The sequence below is a fragment of the Tursiops truncatus genome, chromosome 14 (assembly GCF_011762595.2).
Source record: "Tursiops truncatus isolate mTurTru1 chromosome 14, mTurTru1.mat.Y, whole genome shotgun sequence".
Taxonomy (NCBI): domain Eukaryota; kingdom Metazoa; phylum Chordata; class Mammalia; order Artiodactyla; family Delphinidae; genus Tursiops; species Tursiops truncatus.
This window is the reverse complement of record NC_047047.1, coordinates 8,824,545-8,845,402: the sequence shown is the minus strand read 5'-3', so window position 1 is coordinate 8,845,402 and position 20,858 is coordinate 8,824,545. Positions and strand designations below refer to the sequence as shown.

The 20,858-nt window shown below is 45.8% G+C and overlaps 1 protein-coding gene across 10 annotated transcripts in view; it reads right to left on the bottom strand.

Moving 5' to 3' along the window:
- Nucleotides 1-20,858, bottom strand: part of LMAN2L (lectin, mannose binding 2 like) — a 39,925-nt gene that overhangs the window by 14,048 nt on the left and 5,019 nt on the right. The window contains exons 1-4 of one of the 10 annotated variants that reach the window (XM_019931124.3): nucleotides 10,119-10,268; nucleotides 8,684-8,841; nucleotides 5,588-5,705; nucleotides 4,694-4,776 (exon numbers count right to left, since the gene is read on the bottom strand). In XM_019931124.3, coding sequence (XP_019786683.2) covers nucleotides 4,694-4,776; nucleotides 5,588-5,705; nucleotides 8,684-8,841; nucleotides 10,119-10,260 — 501 coding nt within the window. In that variant the 5' untranslated portion in view covers nucleotides 10,261-10,268. Of the gene's footprint in view, nucleotides 1-4,693; nucleotides 4,777-5,587; nucleotides 5,706-6,308; nucleotides 6,380-6,410; nucleotides 6,455-8,168; nucleotides 8,250-8,683; nucleotides 10,269-20,858 lie in introns of those variants that run through there. The other 9 variants (XM_073791080.1, XM_019931125.3, XM_019931123.3 and 6 more) reach the window with 9 other exon arrangements.

The following is a 20,858-nucleotide window of genomic DNA, read 5'->3' as shown; positions in this document are numbered from 1 at the left end:
CAGGAAGTGTGAGTCCTCGAACTTTGCTCCTCTTTAATCAAGAGGAGGCTATTCTGGTTCTCTTGAATTTCAATACTGATTGTAGAATCAGCTTGTCAATTTCTGCAAAGAAGCCAGCTAGGCATTTGAAAGATAGGGGTTCCCTCAAATCTGCAGATCAATGTGGGGAGTGTATCACCATCTTAATGATACAAAATTTTCCAATCCGTGACATGGGATGTCTTTCCATTGACTTAGCTCTTTTTCAGTTTCTTTCAATAATACTTTATAGTTTTCAGAGTATAAGTTTTTCAGTTAAATTTATTTCTAAGTACTTTATTTTTTTTGACGATATTTAATGGAATTGTTTTCTTACTTTCATTTTCTGATTGTTCAATGCAAGAATATAACACACAATAGATTTTCGTATGTTGATCTTATATCCTGTAACCTTGCTGAATTCATTAGTTCTAATAGCTTTTTGTGAATTCATTAGGATTTTCTATAGATAAGATCACATCATCTACAAAGAGAAATCGTTACTTCTTCCTTCACAATCTGGACTAGCTGCCCTGACTAGAACCTCCCGTACAATGTTGAATAGAAGAGGCAAGAGCAGACAGTCTTGCCTTATTCCTGATCTTAGGGGGAAAGGATTCAGTCTTTCACAATTAAGTATGATGTCAGCCATAGGGTTTTCATAAATGCCCTTTATCAGGTTAAGCTCCCTTCTATTACTAATTTGTTGAGTATTTTTATTATCATAAAAAGGTATTTAATTTTGTCAAATACTTTTTTCTACATCTATATGATTATATGTTTCTGTCCTTTATTCTATTAATATGGTCTATCATATTAACGCTCAGATATTAAACCAATTGTGAATTCCTAGAATATAGTGTATTTATACATGGTGTATACCCCTTTTTATATGTTGCTAGATTTGGTTTACTAGTATTTTGTTGATGACTTTTACATCTATACTCACAAGAGATATTGGTCTGTACTTTCCATTTCTTGTGATGTCTTTATCCGGCTTTGGTATCAGGATAATACTGGCCTCAAAGAATGAATTGGTTAGCATCCGCTCCTTTGACTTTTCATATGGGTTTGAGAATTGGTATTAATTCTACCTTATGTTTGGTAGAATTTACCAGTGAGGCCATCTGGGCCTGAGCTTTTCGTTGTGAGTCACTTTTTAATTACCAATTCAATCTATCCAAATTTTCTATTTCTTCAACTATCATTTTAACAGCCATTTATGGTCTGACAATCTCACTGTGGCACAGGTGGTACCCTGTTCTTCAAATACTAAAGCTCTTGACTTACCTAAACAACAATTCTTATATTGCTCATGGGGGAACTGAGGTTATGTGATTTTGAACAACGTGTCCAGATTTCAGGGAGCCAAGGCTAAACACAACTTAAATCCTAAACTCCCTCACCCCCTTCTCAGATGCATTAATGTTGCCAGTATTTTCCCAATATTTCCTCATAAACAAATGTGGTAGACAGTGAACTGAGAAACGATGTCAAGGGCACTCTGGTGACAAGGAAACAAGAAACCAGAGAGACAATTTTGCCACTGCCTTGAGTGACCTGATGAATTGTTCCACAGCCCCTCCTGCCTGCTCCTTGTCCTCCTCGTCCAGCACATCTTCAACACACGACGTTTCCAAATTTTCAAAAGGTACTATATTTGTCACCCTCTCCTTATGAGCTCAAAATAATAGAGCAAAATAAAGAGATTGTAGTCTCTGGAGTCAAACCCACTACCTGGGTGTCACTGACGAGTTTTTTTTAACCTTTCTGTACTTCAGCTTCTTACTCATAATGTAGGGATAATAATAATATCTACCCCAAGGGGTTGTTAGGGTAAATAGGTAAGACATGTAAAAGCACTCAAAACGATGCCTGGCGCCTTCAAGTATGATGTCAAAGAAAACCATGCCGCTAACAAAACACATTTGACTTCACCCTCTAAGACAGTACCAGGTCATTAGGATGTAGAGAGGAGTACACCTTCCCCACTCTCTGCACTGAGCATAAGCTCTGAGAACTGAAATTGCAGAGGAGATCACTCTGAGAATGAATATCTCCGTTCTCAAGGAAATCATCCTGGCATAAGGAAAAAACGGATGGGAGGTGGCAGAGCACCATAATTACAAGTGCAGCCTGTGGAATCAGGTGGACCAGTGTTCAAAATCTGGCTCCACCTTATACTGGCTGTCACCTTAGACAAGACACTTCTCCAGTCTTCTGTTTATGCATTGGTAAAATGGGAAAAATAATATTGACTATAAGGAGATTTGATGAGAATCAAAATAATAACTGCAAAGTACCTGGCACATAACAGCCACTGAAAAACAGAAACTGCTTTTATTCGTTTTTTTAATTTAGTTTTAATAAATTTGTTTAATAAATAATAAGGAAACAATGACCTGACGTTGATCCAGGGGTTCTTCAACCTGGTTATGTATGGGACTCTCACCTGGAGATCTTTGAAAAAGTAAGGTTGCCCAGATTGCACCTGGGCAATCAGGACAGCATCAGGCTCTCTGACCTCGGGGCCTGGACATCAATCGTTTTAAATGCTCTCCAGGTAATTCCAAGTGCAGCTGGGAGTAAGGCAGAAAAGAAGTCCCGATTTTTACCATCTGAAACTAATTTTTTTTGATTAACATCTACTCTCCTTACAAAATAAGGCCCATCAGATCTGCCCTCTCAACCAGAATTACTTCTACCTGATGGAGAAATGGAAGCTAAAAGAGTTTGAACGATTTATTTCTGGGAGAAACAGGGAGCCACGTTTAAAACTCTAGTCAAGGGCTTCCCCGGTGGCGCAGTGGTTGGGAGTCCGCCTGCCGATGCAGGGGACGCGGGTTCGTGCCCCGGTCCGGGAGGATCCCACGTGCCACAGAGCGGCTGGGCCCGTGAGCCATGGCTGCTGAGCCTGCACATCCGGAGCCTGTGCTCCGCAATGGGAGAGGCCACAGCAGTGAGAGGCCCACGTACCGCAAAAAAAAAAAAAAAACAAAAAAAAACTCTAGTCAAGCCCTGAAGCCCACACCTCTTATTCAGATGTATTTCTAACTACCACCACTATTTCTTCAGCGGGACTGCAAACCTTCTCATGACATTCCCCTCATTAAAATCCTTTAATGCACTTACCCCCTTAAATACTTAGAAACCCAGACTCCCCAACAGACACACCACCCTTCAGAACCTGCCCCACAATGTGCACGGTGAGGACGAGTCACCTACATTCAGGTTGCTCTGCTGCAGGTCTAAACAGCCAAGTCACCAACTCCCCAAGGAGACGCTGCTCAATCTCACGGGCCAGTTAACTTGCTCAAGAGGGAAGAGTGTTAGCAGCACAGAATGCAATGTGAATGGCGGCCCTGGAACATGGCGAGACCGAGGGCCCTGTTTTTCTTTCTACCCTCATCTCTCCCTGACCCCCCTTTTCCCCCTCACATCCACCTTCCCTTCTCTAACTTTATCACCTTAACACATGGCTTTTCCCTCTGCACTGGTTCCTAAGTCTGCAGATTTCAACATCAATGTCACTTCCTGGAAGAAGTCTTTCCCAACCACTGTCCCCACCACCACTGTCCCACCCCAGGTTAGATGCTCCTGCTGGGTCTTCCTATAGCCCCCCTTGGAGCACCCCCACTACTACATCAGCACCCCTGCTACTAAGTGCAAGGACTGTGCTGGTCTCGCTAATTCCCAGGGCCTGGCACCTTGAAAGTGCTTGAGGTCTGATGGACGGAAGAAGAGCCCAGAAGCAACGTGGAGAAGCAAGTCTATAACTGACCCACAACAAAGGTTCCTCTCCTAACTCAGGTCTCACTTTCCACTTCCTCTAAGCAGAACTCTGTGGGGAATGTGAAAAACTGTTGAATCTGGGTGTTGTATATACAATGATCTGTTCATCCAATTTTTTTATAAGTTTGAAATTTTTCATAAGGAACTTTTGGGGAAAAAAGTACAGTAAGTTCTGCCTCCATTCCTAATCCTGCCCTCCTTTCTAAATATTATTTAGCAACAGGATACCCAGCAACAACGTGTCCTAATCATCTTCCCACCATTTGCTCTTAGGGCCGTTAGGCAGAGAGCGAGCGCAGACCTGTTGCTAGTGTAAGACAGTACTTAAGAACACTCAGGGTCAGCTAACAACAAGAAGCTTCTGCCAACAGCCAGATACTGGATTTCAACAAAATGCTGAGATTTCACCAATTTCTTTCTACAGCCTTTCCTAGAGGAGAGGAGACTTGCTGTGCAGTCCTCTGAGAAGAGGAAGAAGAAGAGGATGCTGGCAAGGGGGAGCAGCTGCAGAAGAGAGCTCAGCAGTGATACAGTACGTCAGGGGAGTGGGGGTACATAAATTCAGCTTGCTCTGTGCTGGCCTAGGTGCACCAACCAGCCATGCATGCTCAAGCCTAGGGGCTCCCAACGTGCACAAGAGAGCACACTGTTAACACTAAAGAAAAAGCCCCATTCGCGAGAGCCATTCCCAAGACTGTGCACCATAAACAGCTCTATCTAGAAACACCCTGACAGAGACATTAACTCTTGAAGTTCAGCAGGTGAAGAAAATAGAACCGAACCCCTCACTTTCTTTCCCCTCTGTTTCCTCTTGAACAACATTCCTAAGGCAAAGGGCTGTGACGTCAGGGCAGCTGACCTAAGCTCTGACACTTGCCATTACCTCTTGCTGCTTCTCCTCATTGGGATACGTGTCTACAAATACTCCCAGCCCCACAAATTTGTCCATGTTTCCAAACACAGGCCCTAGAGAGAGAGAACAGATGATGAACAGTGAAATAAAGCCAAGAGTTGATAAAGGAATAATACATCACTATGATAGAGGAAAAAATGAAATTCAAAAGACTCCCCAGCCTCTCCTTAAGATGAGGAAACAGCTGTAAAAGCACCCAGTGAAGGGCACGGCCTGTAACAAGCACCCAGTAAGCACCTGCAGTTGTCTGTCATTAAAGGCGGGGAAAGAGAAAAGGCCAGCACCACCCTGTTTAGCACCCCAGTTGCTCCCTGATCCAAACTGGTTGCTAAGGCGCCCCTAAAGAATTCTGCTTCACAAACACTTGGTGACGACTACACCCCTGAGAGAACTGAATTCCCAAGTTTCCACTTCTTGTTGCAGAAGAGATCAGGTCAAATCAGGCTGAGTTTTGCCACAACTTGGAGCAATGGCTCCCACACAACAAGGAAAAATAGATAACTCTTCTCCTTTCTCCTGACTCAGGAGTTCTGAGATCGGTCACTACGCATGCCCAGAAGAAACCAGCATGCCCAATGTCAGTGTTCGGGACAGGCAGTGCTTTCCTCCGGCCAACGGGCCGGGAGGTTTCAAAGGGAAAGTGGAAGTTACCAATTAGCAAGAAATCACCCGGGATGAGTCAAGTTCAGCTGCTTCTAGGACTCAGACCCCATTCTAGAGACTAGACAGGCCAGTCTTTATCTACAGACATCAAGGGAGAGGGAAAACCGCTGGCACTGTGGAGACGCGCCCTTCTCAAAAAGAGGGCACACAAAAAAGCAGGCCTGTCACACACCCCACAAGAGCAACCCAGGGTCCCAGTACCTGGCTGCATCCGATCCTTTGTGTACCAGATCGCCAAGCCGTCCCCGTGCAGGTTCTTCTTCCCTTGTCCGTGGATTTTGAAGTGCACCTGCAACTCCCAGTCTCTCAGGAAACATGGCTAAAGTGAAAAAGACCCTAGAATCAGTGAGGAACATGAAACACGAAGCCCTCAGGCCCTCATCCACAGTCTACAGACTCGGAAAACACAAACGCAGGTGACATGAGGCTAAGGGGTAAAACGGAGATCTAAGACTTGCTAAGTGTTTGTGTGGTAAAATTAAACAGATTGAGCCATTCAACTGTATATATTTAATATGAAAAGTGAATAAACCTCCCCATTATCTTCACCATCTCCCAACAGAAACAGGATAGCACTCCACAGTTGGAAAAGACAAGAGAACTTTGTGTTAGAGCACTGTGATCCTACATCCACCCAGCAAAGGATCTCAGCCTACAGAGCAGCGGTGGCTGATTAATTAACACTCATCTGCAACTTAAGATCACCCCTCTGACAGAAAGACTCTAAAAAGCTTGGATTTCAAGAAGGGTCAAAGCTCCATTCATTACAAAAGAAAAAGATAAGCTAAGTCATTCTGCAAAGGTCTCCAGGAATAACTAGCAGATGCTATAAACAACTCTAATTGGCTAGACTTGGCCCTATGCCAAGCTGAGGGGCACCCCAGAGTTCCCTTGAGAAGGGGTAAGCTATGCCCCCACCAACCTCAGGCCCACGGCCAAGGAGCACAAATGCACCAAAGGAGAACACCACCATCCCCAGCACAGGGACAGCCTCTGGTGGAAAAACATTTAAGGAGGTGGTTACCAAACAGACTCTTGTTTTTCTTCTTTTGAATTGTGTATCAAAACCTTGGAAAAATGGAGAAGGAGGTAAGTGGATGGTTAAGTGTTCTAAATAGCTGAACACTTTCAACCACTTTCAACCAACTTTCAAACCAGAGTGGACATTTGATTTACAGAGGCTCCTGGTTAAAGTTCACCGTGAAGAAAGAAGGGAAGGAAGAGTGATAGACCAGTGTGGTTCAGCCAAAGGCCCTCCAAACAGATTGTTCTGGGGAATTCCCTGGCGGTCCAGTGGTTAGGACTCTGCACTTCTGCCGCCGAGGGCCCGGGTTCAATCCCTGGTCAGGGAACTAAGATCCCACAAGCCTCGTGGCCAAAAAAAAAAAAAAAAAAAAAAGATTGTTCTGGCTCTTGAGCAACATATTGCTAGATTATTTTCAGTTTTCATTTGTAATTTCTGGGAAATCTTCCAAAAGTGTTAGTATTAGGAGCACATAGTCAAAAATAAAAGGGGTATGGATACTCCTGAGTTCACCAAACAACCCTGAAATCTCCAATAGCTCTCCCTCCTCTGATGAGCCCAATCCCTGTGTTGTCATTCGGGGTTCTCATCTTTCTGCTTTTTCATTTAGATTTCATAGCAAGAGTGAAATTCAGTGGCAGGAAGCTGCCCCATAGCCAGTGGGTAGGTATGATGCCCCTGGGAAGAGGGCAGGGCCAGAGAAGTTCACACTGAGCCCAGAGGTGTCTGCCATTCATCCTTGGCCTTGTGTAGCGCAATGCTATGCAGTTTTGCTCAGGGCTATGTCTAACAGTGGGTCTCAAACTTTGCTGCATATTAGACTCACCTAGGGAGCTTTTAAAAATCCCAGTGTCTAAGCTGCACCCCATTCCAATTATTTCAGAATCTCTGGGGATGGGACCCAGCCACCAACTCCAATGGACAGCCAAATTTGAGAACTGCTCAAACAAATCCATCCTATTCAAATAACTCAGAAACAATGCCAAAGCTCATTCTGAGAGTCAAATAACAAAAAATACAGGTATCAGAGAATCTGAAAAAGAGCAAGATAACTAGATCCTACACTAGAATCACTGCTACATAAAAGGGTTACGTAGAGACAGCTAGCAAGACAGCAGCAAAGTCTTGGACACGATCATTTATAATCCATAGACCTGTATCAGTGAACCTTGTAACAGAGGTGTAACAAACAACAGCACATTTCTATAACCATTTTAACTTTCCAAAGCTTTTTCATGTCTATTGCCTTATTTTATTCTCACAATAATCCTGGTGGGCAAGTAGAACAGATATTATGAAGCTCATTTAACAGTTGGAGAAACTGCAAACTGAGAGAGGATAAATACTGGCCAGGGCTCACAGTGGGTCTGTGATACAGCTAGATTGAGAACCCAAGTCTTTCAACTGCCAGCCCTTCACCTCTTCTACCAGAACACACTGCCCTGCATTCTGTCCAAGACTGAGTTCAGCACTGCAATCTGGGATAAGGGGCCAGCTTGTGCAAACAGCTCCACGTAGAAACTTCTCATCCCACTGCTCCTTTAGAATTCTCTGCCACACAAAATGAACAGGGGAAATAAATCATTTCCTTTTCTGAGATTCACTTGTCTACAACTAACGATAAAAACCATGTACAAGTAAGTTCTTAGCTTCTACGAACCCACGAGAAAGTGTTAAAGGATGCCAAGGTCATTCCTAAAAGTGGTCATAAAAGATTGAGAAAGAGCCCTGGAAACCGAAAAGAAAGCATCATCTTACACTTGTACAAAATCACAGTGCAGCCACACCAGGAATACTGCATTCACTTCTCGCCGCCATACCTCAAGGAAGACAATGTAGCTAGAAAAGGCCCAGAGAAGAAGGACAAATAAAATGACCAAGGGCTCAAAGTGGCTTTTACACGCAAATACAATGTAAAATTGGACTCAAAGGGAAATAACAAGGGGGCGGGTGTTACTGGGATGAAGCTTGAGATAAATTTAAAAGAGCAGTCTTCTATTTCATAAAGCAAAGTAATTAAACATGAGTTAACCTGCAAAACAACACTCAGGTCAATCAGGAATTAAAGACTGCTCTTTTTCTATTTTCAGAAAATAGAATCAAAATTGATTATCTGCTATACTTAGGGCAACAGAGCATCTCCCTAAATATCTGATTTCATTATGAAGGTCATGACAATCTCTGAAATGAAAATCCTTGATACCCACAGAAGACAGAATACTGGGATAGACAGTGAAATTAAGTCAGTATGCCACTGGTGAATTTTTTAGTACCTTCTGGGTCAGCCACACAGGAGGGAGAAAGATTCTTACCACCCGGTTCCACAGGGCACCCTGTTTACTTTGCATATCTGGGGTAAGGCGGATATACTGGGTCATCACCATGGCATTGCCCATCAGATTCCACAGGGAGGAACTGCTTGTGCCTACACCTACGGAGAGGAAGTAGATCAGTTCATTCTCTTCAACACCAACACGTTCGGAAAGCCACCATGGACCCTCCGAAAGCTGGAGTCATCACCGTTTTTTCCTTTCATGTCACTCGATCTCCCACCTCTGTCACTCATAACATTTCAACTCTTTACCATCTTTACAGTTTCCTTTCACAAAGACTTTCTCAGGTGAAGACCCCAGAGAACATCAGAGCTGTCACTTTATCCATGCCACAGTAGCCACAGCTCAGATCCATTCTTCCCCATTTTGTATGTGAGTAAATTTTAGCACCATGAAATAAAAAATTTCCCCAGTTATACCAAAAGAGCTTGACCCTTTGGGGCTCTGGGGCTTAATCACATTCTTTCTTTGAACAACCCAAGAGTGAAGCTACTTTTCTCCTTACTTCAGACTATCAGGCCCTTGAGAGTGAGAACTTTGTGTCTGTATAACCCACAGTATTAGCAACGAGAAGGCACTGGATGCATCTGCTAAGTAAATAATCACCCTTAGCAGCAGTGTATACACTCTTGCACTCTGTGTTTTTGTTTGTTTGCTGTCCCCATATCTTCCAGTGGGGAACAGACTTGTGTTGATTAAGCCATCTACACTGATTTGGTCTTCTTTGTAGCTAACCGTGTAAATTTTCTGGTTGATAAGCTGTGCCTAGCGGTCTACGAACACTAAACAGAGCAAAGCTAACCAGCCTCTTTCATCAATAGGGCTCCTGGACTGGAGAAGAACACGTGTCTTAACTGACAACAGAATTTTATCTTCTCAGTCCGGCCAAGTTCTACCCTACCTCTGCCGCCTTCTTTATTTCTAGCACATCCACAGCTCCATCCGGAGCCCGGCTCATTGCTAGTGGTCCTCAATCACTCCCATCGGTCGCAGTACTCTCCCCTTCCCACATTCCTCCTGTTCAACTCTAAGCTCCCCTTCCTCCAGGCCCGGCGCTAGCGGCATCCGAGAGTGCGGCTTCGACCTGCTGGAAACTCCCTGGGCTAACTCCGGGGTCGGGGTGAGGGTAAACGGGCCCCTGCCCTTCTTACCCGTGGCTCCCAAACACAACGAGAGCCCCCGGTGCCCCCACCCACAGCCGGCAGCATCGTCGGGGCCATGAAGCCTTTCACTGCCCCCGCCTCTACGGACAAGCTCAGGTCCGGAAGCTCTCCCCAAGCACGACCACCTCGCCCCCGGCGCCTCACCCTGGTAGGGCTTCGACAGCGAGTGCTCCCGTTTCAAGTACTCGAACGTTTGACCCGCCCTGACTTGCCGTGGCCCCTGCCCAGACCCCAACAAAAGAAGAAGGAGCAACATCCTGGACCCATCTCGAGCCGACAAACGCCGCCGCCACAGCTGCCACCACCCAGAGGGTTCCAGGGCCGCCGCCATCTTTCCCACTGCCTTCCCTTCATCGAAAGCCCGCCCCGTCGTCCAAGCCATTGGCCCATGGTACCACCTTCTTCACGTCCTATTGGCTCTCGTCGAGTCCCCGCCCCCACAGGTGAGCATTTCTCCGATTGGCTGGCTTGAGTACCAGTTTGTCTTGCCAACTCAGGAAAGGGGCGTGGCCGAATGCCTGGATTCCCTTATTTGCATTTGTCTTGAGTGCCACTAGGCCTGCTGGGATACGTAGTGATTTCCATTTCGTCTATACATTCTAGAGTAAATCTAAAGAGATAAAATGTTTCTTCCAGTTCCACGCAAACGTTCTAGCCTCTCTGCCATAGTACCCTCCTGACCGTGCGGATCTATCAACTGATCTATAGAATTGAAGGGAGAAATAGACAACTTCACAACTCCAGCAGTTGGAAAATTATCAGGAAAATTATCAAATTTATAAAAGACTTGAAGAGCACGATCAAACAACTTGACCTGATGACATTTATAGAAATTCCAGACAACAACAGCAGAAGACACATTTTCTTCGGGTGCAAAAGAAACATTTCGCAAGATAATCTGAACCAAAAAACCCAAACCTGCACAAATTTAAAAGAATTGAAAGCACATAAAGGATGTTCTCCTATCATTACAGTATTAGACTAGAAATCAATAACAGAAAGATTTCTGAGAAATCTTCAAATGTTTGGAAATTAAACTAACTTCTAAATTACTCGTGAGGGAGTAGGAGGCACCGGGCGGCTTCAGCGAGTCCTCTGAGAAATGGAACAGAGTAATCAATCCTTTACCTGTTGGTGCAATAATACATCCGGGCCCCGAAGCCAAAAAAGTGAGATTCATCCCAGCTTCCATTCTCTTTCTCAGCAATTCCACCACCGAAACAGTAAATAATCATGTCTTGATTGTTTTATCCCTAACTATTTCTCAAAGCCATCACATCCTTTCCATCCCTCCCTTTGTCTTTCCCCTGAACCACAGCAAGTGTCCCAACTGTTGTTCTGTCCACCATTGTCCACATGGCCATCCAAGTGATCTAAACCATCTACCCATGCACTTTCCTGAGTGTCAGGGTTAAATAAGTCCATACAGGTAAAGCTCTTACTTCTTAGAGTAGTGTCTGCCATGTAGTAAGCACTGCAGTATCAGCAGCATCACCATCATTATTAACAGAGCCCGGTATGGTTCACCATCACCTGTGGGGAAGAGATTCAGGCCCCTCAGCCTAGCACACAAAGCCATCTGCCATCTGGCCCACAGCCCCCTTCCTTGTCTATATGCTCCAGTTTCCCCTGTTCCCTCTCCTTTGCCCCAGCCCACTTTCTCCTGGAGGCCTTCCCTGACTCCCTCAGCCAGCGGGCAGTGCCCCACTCTGAGCTCTCAGTGTTCCCAAGCACATTTCTTACACAGTACTTGCCAGCTCTGCGTCTCTGTCTTCCCAATAGACTTGACCAAAGTTAATCCTTCTTTCCTGAGCATAAATATTTTTAATAGGAGATATATGACTATGAGCCTGTTTTATGGGGGATCAACTTTTTAAAATTAAAGCTGTCACAGCTATTGATCTTTTACACGCTCCACACAAAGCAGATGACTGGTGATAAGACATTAGGAATTGAATACATCTATCTGTGTCATACCTTGGCTTTAAAACCGTGCATGCCTCCCAATGACCACAGAATAAAATCCAAACTCCTTAGTGTAACATTCAAGGCCCTGCTCAGCCTGAGTCAAATCAGGCTGTACACATGTCTATTACAATGTGTGTCATTCTGAATTATGGTGCTCAATTAGCAGATTATATGTTTGTTTCCCCAGCAAGTCTGAGAGCTCCTGGACCACAGGGAGCAGATCTTACTCATTTCCTATCCCAGGCCCCACCCACTTCCCCACTCCCTAACCCATCACCCAGCACATAGTAGGGATTCTCATTGTTTTGAATAAAATTATTTTCATTGTATTTCTCTATCAGCTGGAATTTTTTTACTGTGGTAAAATATACATAACACAAAGTTTACCATTTTAAGTATACAGTTCAGAGGCATTAAGTACATTCATATTGTTGTGCAGTCTGTGAGCTTGATTTTTGGTAGATTATGTCAGGAGATGTCTCATTATGAAACTCATTACAATGAATAAAAAGGGAATAAAAGAGAAGGGTGTAAAAGACAAAATGCACAGGACAATAAGTCAGACTGTTGCAAAAGGGACAATGCTCACTAATGAGGAATGCATCAAAGAAAAGGAGGGAAGTGGGTTTTTTTTTTTTTTTTTTTTTTTTTTGCGTTATGTGGGCCTCTCACTGTCGTGGCCTCTCTCGTTGCGGAGCACAGGCTCCGGACATGCTGGCTCAGCGGCCATGGCTTATGGGCCTAGCCGCTCTGCGGCATGTGGGATCTTCCTGGACCAGGGCACGAACCCGTGTCCCCTGCATCGGCAGGTGGACTCTCAACCACTGCGCCACCAGGGAAGCCCGGGAACTGGGGTTTTATAGAGGCAGGTAAACAAGGGAGTCATCATGAGGAAGGCTGGAGAGGGTCTTATCTGAGTCAGTGAGGAAGGGTGGAAGGGGGGTCTTATCTTGGAATATTCTAGAACAGGATAGTCCTTTGAAGTTGGCTATTTTCAGAACTCAAAATGGGGTGAGGGGGGACACAAAGCAGGGGAGGCATTTCTTGACTGTAGCTGCTTTCCAGAAGTACAAGGTTCAGATAAAGTTCAACACGTCAAGGTGTTGAGGGGAGGTGGAAGAAAGAGAAAAAGGAGCCCTGCCCCCCTCCGGCACTGCCCTACACACACGTAGAGGCACCTTCTGAAAGCTGGGTCAGGTCTTGACCGACCACCCTTTCAGCTGCCTGATATCCCTCTTTTTCTCCACGGAATCACAATCTAGGGCTGCATAGCTCCAAGGTGGGGGCCATTCATGTGCAAAGTGAGCTGTGAATTCTAGAGTTCTGGTTGATTCCTACTTTCCTGTCTTCAAAGTCAAACGGGAGCACCTTAAAGCCTGATGCTCCACACCCCATGAAGGAGGTTCCAAGGTAGAATCTTGGCCCCGTCCTTTCCCTCCCTTCCACCCTGCAATTCCCTTTTTTTTTTTAATTGAAGTATAGTTGATTTACAATATTGTGTTAGTACCACCCTTCAGTTCTAAACCTTGATATTCCATTTAAATCTACCCTCATCCAAACCTAGGACACAAAGCAGGGCCTAACGTCAGCCGTCCCCAAACCAGGTAGACCATTCCTCCCTCCTCAGAGATCCAGGCTGAGCCTTGGGGCTGGGCCCATCTTCAGCCCTAAAGTTGCAGCTGACCTGGCCCCACCCCCCTCCATTTCCAGTTCTCCCAGCAGACCCTGGAGCATAGAAGGGGACAGTAGCTCCAACACTAATTGGCCAACTATTTTCCAGTGGCAACTTACAAATTCTGACCTCCCAACAAGCCACAGTATTAGTTAAGAAATCCATATTTGGGTTTATCACTTAGTTACTTGCTTAGTTAGTGTGACTTACCTTCTCCAATCTGTTAATCAATCAGTGAATTAATAAAAACCAATATCCTAAGGACCAGATCTTAGATCTGTGATGGCTCGATGAAGTGGGAGAACTCTTATGAATTAGGGACTGCCTCTAGGCATCCAGATGCCTGCTTGTCACAGAGTTGGGATATAAGCGGCACCAAGAGTTACAGAATGGGGGTGGGGGAAGGAGAACTCTGGCATGTTTGAGTTGGGATGAAAACATCTGCCCTTTTGAAACCCAGCTCTACTGTATGACCTTGGGCAAATTACATAATCTCTCTGAACCTCAAATTCTCTACCTGTAAATTCGGTGTGATGAAACCTACCACACTTGACTGTTGACAGCATTAAACTAAAGAATGGATAAAGGATGCACATGCACCTTGCTGACTCTAAAGAGTTCTATAAGTGTACGGATTAGTATTGTTTGTAAAGCTTTGCTATGGCTTGCTCACTTGTGTTCTGGACTGTGTTCTGGGAAAGTGGGTTTGGTCCCTTTGAAAGAAAGTGCCTCTGTTAGAAGTAGGTTTATCAATGAAGTAGAAACCACTGGCTTATTTGAGGATATTGTTCAGGGATCTGGGGTGCAGAGTGGAAGTGTGTAATGTGCAAATCTTATCACCAGGGTTTCTAATGAGAAATACAACAAGCTATAGCTTTGGAGGTCAAACAGCTAAGTAAAGTCTTTATTGGGTATAATTGTCCTCACTCTCCTTCTTCCTGTGGTAGATGAACAGATGGAAGAGCCCTGAGCTCTCCAGGAGTTGGATGTGTAGGGAAGTGCATGGATACAGCTGAGCTACAGCTATGACAGAAGCCATGGGAGGGGGTGGATGAGGAGGGAAATTCTCATTCTGTGCAGAGAATTCAGAGCCCATCTGTGCCAGGAATGGCAGGCTCTTCAGGATGAGTGGATGCCATGGAGTCAAGGGAAGCCATCCTGTGGCTTCGGAAATTAACCTGGCCCAGAGTCTTAAGCCAGCCTGATGATGGCTATTTCCAAAGTCAGATGGAGGGTTGTTGGCTCTGGGAGAGAGCCAAGAAGTCAAGGTTAGACTACACACTAAAGGACAAAAACTGAAGACTAATGTGTAAGAAGCCCAATTATAGAGACATGGCTTTATTTCTTTAAATCATACTCCACTTGGAATTTCTTTAAACAACTAGACTGACGCACGGCTGTTTTATAATAAAGATTTCTATTTTCTGTCATGAAAACTCTTATGATGTCCCTTGGTTTCAACATTTGTCAATGAAAATGACAGCTTGGAAAGCATTGGTAGTACACAGGTTTGGGTTTCAATACATGGCTCTGTTGACCTTGCCTAGTTGTATGACCCTGGGCAAGTTATGTAACCTCTTTGGGACCTGGTTTTTCTACCTGTAAAAGGAGAATAATAATAACACCTACCTCACAAAATTGCTATAAATATTTAAATGAGGAAAGGTGTGGAAAGCACAGTGTTTGGCACATAGCACTGAATAAATGGGAGGTAATTTTTATTAATTGCTACCTGTCCCTTCACATCTGAATTACAATGGCAGCTTCTTTGCTGGACTCACTCCCACCCCATTTCCTCAACACACTGACCAAATTTTAGTTTCCATTACATCACTTCCCCAATAAGAATCTTTGTTCCTCCCTGACAGGATTAAGACAAAACTCTTTAGTGTATAGGCCAATGTCAGGAGTTTAGCTCTTACTTTAAAAGAAACTGAGCTTCTAGAAGGTTTGGATCAGAAGAGGTTTATAATTTATGTTTTTAAAAGATCACTCTGGGGAATTCCCTGGTGGCCTAGTGGTTAGGATTCCAGGCTTTCACTGCTGTGGCAGGGGTTCAATCCCTGGTCGGGGGAACGGAGATCCCACAAGCCATGTGGTGCGGCCAGAAAAAAAAAGAAAAAGAAAAATCACTCTGGCTGTTGCCTTGAGAACAGAATGTGGGAGGGAAAGGGTAGGAATAAGGAGGCCAGCTAGGAGGCTATACTGGTGCTAAAGGAAGGTGCCTGGAGTCTGGGTGGTGGCAGCCGAAGTGGGGAGAGGTACCTAGATTCTAGATGTATTTTCAAGGTAGAGCCAACAGGATTTGCTGATGGATCAGACAGAGACATAAGAGAAAAAGATGAGCAGGATGCCTCTGGAGTTTTGGCCACAGCAACTGGAAAGATGGAATTGCCATATACTGATAAAAGGGAAATTATGGGAGATATATGTTTTGGAGGAGAAATCAATATTTTAATTTTGGTGATGATGGCTTTATGTGTCTATTGAACTTCTAAGCAGAGAACAGGCTCTCCAACCCTAACCATTAACCCAGTAAGACCGTATTCCCAATTTTTAAGAGAAGCTGTTGGGGGTCAGCGTTGGGGGACGTTTGTTGGTTGATCAGTATTCAGTAGAGGATTTTCCCTCACCTCCTGTGACAGCCAGCCTCCAAATGGCCCCCAGTAGTCCGTGACACCTGCTATTCATGCCTTGGATAGCCCCCTCCCATAGTGTGTCAGTTTTGGTACATATAGCCAATAGAATTGGAAAGAACAGGTGGTATGTCACTTCTAAGGCTAGATCATAAAAGACATCATGGTTTCTACATCGTCTTGCTCTCTCTTGAATTACTAACTCTGGGGAAAGCCAGCTGCCATGTTGTGAGCAGCGCTGTGGACAAGGGCACATGGAAAAGAACTGAAGCCTCCTGCCAACAGCCATGTGAGCAAGTCTGGAAGTGGATCTTCCATCCCCAGTCAAGCCTTCGGATGAATTAGGCCCCAGCTAATGTCTTGATTTCAACTCATGAGACTCTGAGCCAGAACCACCCAGCTAAACTGCTTCCTAGGGGCTTCCCTCGTGGCACAGTGGGTGAGAATCCGCCTGCCAATGCAGGGGACATGGGTTTGATCCCTGGTCTGGGAAGATCCCACATGCCACGGAGCAACTAAGACTGTGCATCACAACTACTGAGCCTGTGCTCTCGAGCCTGCGAGCCACAACTACTAAGCCCGCGTGCTGCAGCTACTGTAGCCCACGTGCCTAGAGCCTGTGCCCCGCAACAATAGAAGCCACAGAAATGAGAAGCCAGCCCATCGCAACGAAGAGTAGCCCCGGCTTGCTGCAACTAGAGAAACCCCGCGTGCAGAAACGAAGACCAAACACAGCCAAAAATAATAAAATAAATAAATTTATTAAAAAAATAAAATAAAATAAAGTGCTTCCTAATTCCTGACCCCAAAAACCTATGACATAATAAATGTTTACTATTTTAAGCAACTAACTTCTGGGGATAATTTGCTATGCAGCAATAGGTAACTAACATACTTCTCAAAGTCAGGTGAAGGGGGTGCTCTGAGAAAACTTGGGGGCTCCTGCAAGAAGAGGGACTGGCATCTTATACCACCATAAGCACCAGACTTGCTGTTCTGCCCTGTGACTCCTAGAGCAAAGGGAGGAGAGAACTGAAGACCTGAGGCGGAGAGAGGGGTCATCAGTGGAGTGGTCTCTACAGCATCCATTGGGTGGACTCAAGAGGGGCTGTCTGCCAGGCAAAGGTTATCCCGACAGCAAGAAGCTGGGGGCAAGGAGTCCCAACAGAAGCTGAGCTAAACCCCCCCCCATAAGAAGCCAATACCTGGACACAAGCCACACTCAGTCAAGCAGCAACAGCCATAAAGGGGGGGGGGTCTAATCTGTGGGAGGTTAAGTAAAGAGGAATTGCCCTTCCCCTTGTCCCCTTGCCCTACCAGGCCCCAATGCTGGAGAAGTTTGACCCTGAAAAGGAAGAATGAAGTAACCCCCTCCGCCTGACACCAGATACACACATACACACTCACCCCAAATGGGCTGCAGTGACTGGAGGAGTGAAAGGCTGACCAAGGCCCTTCCCCACTCCAAGTCCTTGGAGCAGACCCTGGACCCCGCGCCTGGAGAAGGACGACAACGAGGGGGCACAGGTGACATAAGTCAGAAATGAGATGTCAGCTGTTAATGGGCCTGACTGGGTTCCTGATACTAAAAGTCACACTAAAGATGGTGGACCCACCAGAGAACTCAAGGAGGGCTGGAAGGGGGAATTTTGACAGAGATTGGTTAAAAGCCTTGATTAGAGAAGAAATAAAACCATGTCATCTTAAGTCCCCACTGAATTGAAATTCCTCAGTCAACCGATTACAGTTCTGCTCCTGGAACCCTAGTCCTCAGATGGGTATAGCACACGCAGGAGGGCTAAGAAGGTTTGGAGTCCAGACAGGTTGGAACAGTATCGAAATCCATTTTTGTGTGATCCTGAGCAGGTTTCTTTCTTTATTTTTTAGGGGATGCTGTGCTGTGCAGCATGCGGGAATCTTAGTTCCCTGACCAGGGATCAAACCCGTGCGCCCTGCAGTGGAAGTGCGGAGTCCTAACCACTGGACTGCCAGGGAAGTCCCTGAGCAGGTTTCTTCAGCTTTCCAAATCTCCCTTTTCTCATCTGTGAAAGGAGATGACTAATGGTACCCCTTTTTTCAAGGCTGTGGTGAAGCTGAACAGAAGTACTGCCCTCAGCAGGGGGAGGGGACCTAGTAACAGACAGCTTGAGGCTTCTATTACCTCCATTTAGGGACCCTCCCCTTATATAAAAACCCAGGCTCCTGATTGGCCCTTCTTGGTGTCCTACCCACCCTAGGTCAATTGCTGTGGCCTGGGGTACTTTTGTCCAGGCCTGGTCAGTTGCCCATCCCCACCAGAACCCATGAAAATGGAGGTGGGACAGGTTCCCAGAGGAAAGGGAGGTGCCGTTTGCAGAAGGAGGGGAAGGAAGCGGAACAGACCAGAACAACAGATGCCCACTACCTCTGACCTGCCTTTACCTTCCTCCCTTGGTTGTCCAGGAAGAATCCTAGATCAAAGAATTTAAATTAGGATAGAACCTAATTATCTGATCCAGTTCCCTCAGGTTAAAGATAAAGGACCTGAGGTTAGCAAGATGAGCTGGTTGCTGAAGGCTCTACAGGTATTTGGTGACTTGGCAGTTGTTTGGGCACTTGGGAATGAAGATCTGTAAGGCAGTCTCCCTTCCTGGGTCGGGCTAGGAGCCAATAAGGTTTGGGAATCAGGAACTTGGCTCACTGATCTGCCTGGGCTGATTTATTGCCACATGTGGATTATGGAACGCACTGTTGGCATGGAGGACATTTACAAGGAGAGCATTCTAACACCCACCATCCTCATAGGCTTCCCCCAAACGGTATTCCAGTGGATGCCCGTGAGCAACGCATGAGACCAGTATTTTTCAAGTTGTGACCCTGTCAAGAAATCAATTTAGTTGGATCAAGATCAGATTTTTTTTTTCCTAAGAAATAGAACAGAGCAGAAATGATATCAAGGGGTAAATATCGTCTTGTGAAACAGCTTTCTAAGTTACAATTTTATATATAAAGCTACTGGCTAAATGCTTCCTCCTCATTTCCCATCCCTGGTCCCCAATAGTATTGTTTTTGCCCTCTTTTTTTTTTTTTTTTTTTTTTTTTGGGGTACGCGGGCCTCTCACTGTTGTGGCCTCTCCTGTTGCGGAGCACAGGGTCTGGACGCGCAGGCTCAGCGGCCATGGCTCACGGGCTCAGCCACTCCACGGCATGTGGGATCTTCCTGGACCGGGGCACACATCGGCAGGCGGACTCTCAACCACTGCGCCACCAGGGAAGCCCCTGCCCTCTTTTTAAAGGGAAATCCAATTCATTCCACAAACGCATATGGAATGCTGAGTATTCCGGATACAGAGATGACTATGACACAGTTTTTGCCCCGAAGCGTTCTCAGCCCAGTGGGGAAATGGCCTCCAGTCCAGATTAGGGAAGAGAAGCAAATGAAGAGGGCAGACAGTGGCTGGATACTTTCCAGAAAAACAACCCCTGGGCAGTGGAAGGGGGGTAGGGGAGCTTTCGTGTTCTGCTTTATACACCCTGTGTTATTTGAATTTATTGCAATGAACATGTATAACACCTATTTTATAAGCCCAGCAAAAATATAAAAATACATGAATGGATAAATGAGTGAAAGGTACAGTAATGTGAAAGTCCTGGCCTGGAGGAAGGGAAAGAAACCAGTGTTTACAGAGCAGTGCTTTCAAACCAGGGCTCATTTGGTTCTTGCAATACAGAGAGAAGGGTCTCTTGATCTTCATCTTTAAAATGGAGAAACCGAGGCCCTAAGAGGCCAAGCACTTTGCCCCAATTCACCAGATGGTAAGGGTCAGAGCCCGTGACATTTCTGCCAACTAAGAAAAAGGGTCAGAAACTAGGGACAATGACTCCAAAAACTTGGTTCATAAGCCTCTATAAATACTCAGCGTTCGTTAGCTTGCTCTTTTTAGTTTTTTTCTAGCGATGAGCAGTTAATCTGTTAAAATAGAAAAGGGTCAGACTTCCCTGGTGGCGCAGTGGTTAAGAATCCGCCTGCCAATGCAGGGGACATGGGTTCGAGCCCTGGTCAGGCAAGATCCCACATGCCGTAGAGCAGCAAAGCCCGTGCGCCACAACTACTGAGCCTGTGCTCTAGAGCCCGTGAGCCACACCTACTGAGCCTGCGTGCCACAACTACTGAAGCCCACGCGCCTAGAGTCCATGCTCTGCAGCAAGAGAAGCCACCGCAATGAGAAGCCCGCGCACCGCAAGAAAGAGTGCCCCTGCTCGCCACAACTAGAGGAAGCCCACGTACAGCAATGAAGACCCAACGCAGCCAAAAGTAAATAAATAAATAAACAAATAGATAAGTAAATTAATAAATTTATTTTAAAAAATAGAAAAGGGTCTTTCCCTTTTGGGAGGCAGAAGGAAAAGCTTGCTGAGGTAGCCAGTCCTGGGGACGGAGGGTGTTCCAGTGCACCCGACAGGGAGGGAAGCAGGAGGGAAGGAGAGCGGGCAGAGTCCTAGGTCCAGCAGGCCCCTCTCACACCCAGTGCTGCCCAGGGCTCCCCACAGGGGCCCTGGAACAGCAGGGGCTTCCCTAGGCCTGGGCTCACAGGGTGTCAGGTCTCTCTGATCCCGAATGAGAGGCTTCTCTCCCTCCCAGCAGCCTGAGAGCTTGTCTGTAACGCCCAGCCCCCCTGCCCCCCACCAGCTCGACC